Below are 5082 nucleotides of genomic sequence, written 5' to 3' on the forward strand. Positions count from 1 at the left end.
GTTTTTGTGTGGGAGTGTTTTTTTTTTTTTTTCAGTTGTGGTTTTTTTTTTTTTTTTTTTTTGTCTTTTTGAGACAAGGTGTCCCTGTAGCCCCACCTGGCCTGCCTGTAACTTGCTATGTAGACCAGGCTGGCCTTGATTTACAGAGATTTGCCTGCCTCTGCCTCCGGAGTATGGGGAGTAAAGGCCTGCACCACCACACCTCACTAGCATACTCTTAAGATACTACCTTGCCATTCACACCCTAAATATCAGGTGTTTCTAAGATTAATGTAAGCAAACGAAAACTTACATAGTTTTCATCATACATGATTTACAGTTTTGAATGTCAGAAATACTTACATATACATGTGTGTAGCTATGTAACTGAATTGTAGGAGGTCTATAAATATTTAAGTGACTGGGTGAAAATGAATTACAAACTTATCAAACTGTACTCTTTACATATGCAATTTATTGTATATATTATACCTCAATGAAGCTGGTTTAAAATGAGTTGCATTTGTAAAAATGAAATTCCATTTTAATTCTGGTTTTTGTTGCATTCTCTAACTTTATATTGTAGTGATCTGCCAGCAAAGGAAAACAGTAGTGGTTTTGTGGCAGAGCTGCTGAACACACACATATTTTGATGGAGTTTTTTAGGGCATACCATAGTCTACCTTTCCCCCATTTTCCTCATTGTGAAATTGAGATCCCACTGTCTTTTGATAATGTAATTACTGAGAGTGAAGTAATTCCTGAAGTTGATGTTGTAGGAAGTGAATAAAGCTCTGAGCTTTATTTTCCAGGTAGCTCACACCTTTAAATATTCGCTTTTCCAAAGAATCACTTACCCCAGGGTACCAGAGTAGTGAAACATGAATAGCGAAAATACCAAACTATTTAAAAAATTCTTTGAGATGAAATATAGCATATATCCTAAGAACATTACCCTTCTGAACACTAACCTTTTTTCATTTTTGGTAATGCTGTGCAAGTGGAATCTCATTGCAGTTGTATTCATTCATTAATAGGGGTTTTTAGATGCCTGCGAAAAGGGCCCTCTTTCTGGTCACAAGCTCTCTGGGCTACGGTTTGTTCTGCAAGATGGAGCACACCACATGGTTGATTCCAATGAAATCTCTTTCATCCGAGCTGGAGAAGGTGCTCTTAAACAAGGTATGCTGTGTCCTAATGCCCATCATTTCTGTTTTCCCTGTTAGACCATCCAAGTCTCAAAAGCAACACTGTTTTTAATATTTTCTACCCAGAACACTGGGTGGAATATGGTAGTTAATGAAAAAATATTTATAGAGTTAAAATGATGATAGATTACTATGTTCTCTTTCTTGCAAAAATCAAAGCCTGCTCTGTTCTAAATTATGTTTTTTCTTAATGTGTTTAAATTTAAATATAATCAGAAGTTCTGGTTTTAATAGAGAAGACAAATGTTTAAAATTCTAAAACGTATTTTGAAGATAAATTAACTACAGTCATGCTGTTTTTAATGATTTATGTAAATGTCAAGAAGTCCATAAATTTGTAAGTAGTTTTTTCATATATCACATTTTAAGCTGTAAGACATAATAAAGATGAAAAAGTGTTTTCACAGAATTCAGTAAACTTTATTCATAATGTAGACTTCCTGCTAAACTGCTAAACTTGTCAACCTTTCACACAACAGATAACACACTTACTAAAACTGATGAACTAGACTTAGCCTGAGCTCACAGGTACAGCTCATATTTTGCCTTTTTGTTTTGAGCCGTTGCCGCCAATTCTTTGCTTTTCATTGAGGGGTGGAGGGAATAGACGACACCAAAGCAATCTGCCTCCTCTTCCATACCTGTTACTGACAGTTCAGTAGTTATTGTTAGGCATAACTTAGAACGTACACTTTTTTTGAAACAGGGTCTCCCTATAGATCCAGCTGTCCTGGAATCTCTATGTAGACCAGTTGGCCTCAGTCTCACAGTAGTCCACCTGCTTCTGCCTCTTCAGTGCTGGGATCAAAGGTGTGTGCCGCACATACCTTTTGACCTTGAATGTTCACTACTTTAATACATCTTAAGTGAACAAATTGGTGAAACCACTTTTATACCTTTTAGTAATGTAGTTAAATTAAAAGCACCAATTGTTCTCTACTGGTTCGTCTCTAGAAATTTTTAGGTTTCATGGAAATAAAAGTTTTTGTAAAGCTAAGACAAATGATTTGGCCATCAATTAACTGCTCCTATATTTAAATGTAAATAAAGATGATAGTCCCTTATATACATATATACCCATGAAAACAGTGTCTGTATGAGTAACTGCCTAGCAGCTGAGCAAAGAAAAAGCATGCAATTCATTGAATTGGGGAACTTTTATTTTTATTTTTTGGTCTTTTTGAGACAGGGTCTCCCTGTAGCCCCAGCTCTCCTGGAACTCACTATGTAGACCAGGCTGGCCTTGAACTCACAGAAATCCACCTGCCTCTGTTCTCCATGATTAAAGATAAAATATATGAAACTAGATTTTATTCACAGATAAATGTATTGTTTGTTAAAAATAGAATGCAGTTTTGAAGAGAAAGAGCATTACATTTGGATTAAAAATTATATTTGGATTTTAAAAAATGGGCATTTAGATTCCTAAAAAAAGAGAACAATTAAAAATGTAAAAGTCAATGGGCGTGGTGGTGCACGCCTTTAATCCCAGTACTTGGGAGGCAGAGGCAGGCGGATCTCTGTGAGTTCAAGGCCAGCCTGGTCTACATAGTGAGTTCCAGGACAGCTGGAACTACAGAGAGACCCTGTCTCAAAAAGACCCAAAAAAAAGCAAAAGTCAGGTACAGGAAATTCTTGCAAAGCAGTAAGAAAATCAACTTTTAATAAATATATGTGAATGCCATATGAGGTTTCAGGGTAAGTATTGGTAAGTGAGCTCAGTATTCAAATAGCTTATCCTTCACATTATGTTTATTACATATATAGTAAAGTATATTAAAATGTGTGGTATAATGTCAAGATTAGAGAGTAGTTTAGATTACCATGTATTCTAATTTTAACCAAATTTTCAACTTGCCTCAGAAATTAATCCGTGATGTAACCTAAAACTGAAGTGTGGCCTGGTTGTCCTCTAAGGACATGAACACAGCTATTGTTTTCTATGACTAGTTTTTAGAGAAAACACTACTTGATTTCCTCAAACACTGAACTTGTAGCCATTCTCCACATAGCCAGATGCCTGTCATTAGCTCAGTAAACCTAGCAGATCTTGGGATCTGTGCCAGGCTTCGAATTTGAGCCCTGCCCTGCTGCTTTACTGCGGGTAAATAGGCCCATCACCTGGACTTCCCCAGCCTGCCTGGTGATAAGAATGCCACAAATTCTACTTGGGAATGTCCCTAAAAACACTTGCACATATACATTTGTGCACATTGAACCCCATTCTTCCTGTTGTACTGCCTTTGGCCCAGCACTGTGTCATGCCACCCATTTCCTAACTTGCTTGTCTCAACATTTATTGATCCCTGTGTGCTCTCTGTTATGCTGAGTACATGATCTAGCATATCTTCACAGTGACCTTACAGTTGAGAAAGCTGAGGCTCAGAGCAATTAAGTAACCCAAGCTTACATGGTAGATTGGTGGAGCTTAAAGTTAAAGTAGACTAGTCTTAGCCCTTGACCATACACAATCCTGTTAACACCTGGCCTGCTGATACCAGTGTTTTTACTAGTGGATTGAAATAGAATCACCAGGGTTATGTATAGAAACTATTTACATAGACTTACAGTGAATTAGGTATTATAGTCTATAGGTGATTTTTTTTAAAGTGTATGGATGGATGTGCATAAGTTATATGTAAATACTAAGCCGTTTTATAAATGGCTTACAAACTTGAGCCTCTGTGGAGTTTGGTGCCCAGTTGGGGTCCTGGTACCAACCTCCTAGTGATACAGAGAGTGTATATTATATTGTTGACTCCTATAGGTACTGCACCTAAGATTATAATGTCTTTAAAAGACATGCTTAAATGACTATACAAGAATGATTCCTGATGAATTTCTCATAAACAATTGATAATTTCTGGAAAAACTACCATTATCTTAAAACAAAATAGTTTCTCAGTTCTCTTTTCTGTGTTTTGACTTTATTTGGAGAGAGTACAGCCAACCTGAAGCTAAGTACTCTCTTCTAAAACAGCTACCAAATTAGGTATAAATATTTGTTGGTTTTATCTTACTTTCTCCCCAAACATTAGTCAGATATGTAATTAAGAAGTGTGGCAATTATATATTAAATAGGACAAAAAAAATACATGTTGAGTGTTAACATGTCCAATATTTTTAAGTTTTGGGTGAAGAAATTTAAGACCTAAACAGACTGTTTACAAAAGGCATACAACTTGGGGCTGGAGAGACGGCTCAGCGGTTAAGAACACTTCTTGTTCTTGCAGAAGACCCAGGTTCGAATCCCAGCACCCACATGGCAGCTAACAACTGTCCGTAACTCTAGTCCCAGGGGATCCAACAGCCTATTCTGACCTCCACGGGCATTGCACGACACAGGTGCACTTACCTATATGCAGGCAATACACGCATACACATAAAATAAAATTGTTTCAAAAAGTTTAAAAAAAAGGCATACAACTTATTAGAGGTAGAACAGAAACTATATATATAAACTTATTCTTCTGTATCTCAGTTAGGTGGTGAATTGTTCAGCTTAGAAAAGAAAGGACAGATCTAGGAGTGACTTGATTCCTACCTTTCAAGCATATGCAGGGTATCTGCACTCTCTGCTACCCTGCAATAACTTACTATAGAAAAAAATTATTAGGGATCAGTAAGAAAGAATGGGTTTGGTTGCCCTTGGTTTCTGTCTAGACTGTCTGGCTTGCCTAGACTGAAGATTTCCATAGACATTAAGTAGCACAACTGAATAGTTTCCATGATATAGGACTCAAAGATTGATGTTTTAAGATGTTTTCATAATTCTGTTCAATTTAATGAGTTTTAAGGAAAAATATGCTAATGGAAATATTAGCACCAGATTAAATGTTATCTCTTTGGAATTTCCACATAGAAGAATGACTGTTACTGTTCCTATAAAAATGAA

The 5082-nt window shown here is 36.5% G+C and overlaps 1 protein-coding gene across 1 annotated transcript in view; it reads left to right on the forward strand.

Annotated features, from left to right (window-relative positions):
- Gfm1 (G elongation factor mitochondrial 1) overlaps nt 1–5082 on the forward strand; it is a 43998-nt gene that overhangs the window by 36846 nt on the left and 2070 nt on the right. The window contains exon 15 of the mRNA XM_008837463.3: nt 1017–1161. Coding sequence (XP_008835685.1) covers nt 1017–1161 — 145 coding nt within the window. The remainder of the gene's footprint in view (nt 1–1016; nt 1162–5082) is intronic.

This window comes from Nannospalax galili, unplaced genomic scaffold (assembly GCF_000622305.1).
Source record: "Nannospalax galili isolate Female #2095 unplaced genomic scaffold, S.galili_v1.0 scaffold617, whole genome shotgun sequence".
In the NCBI taxonomy this organism is placed as follows: domain Eukaryota; kingdom Metazoa; phylum Chordata; class Mammalia; order Rodentia; family Spalacidae; genus Nannospalax; species Nannospalax galili.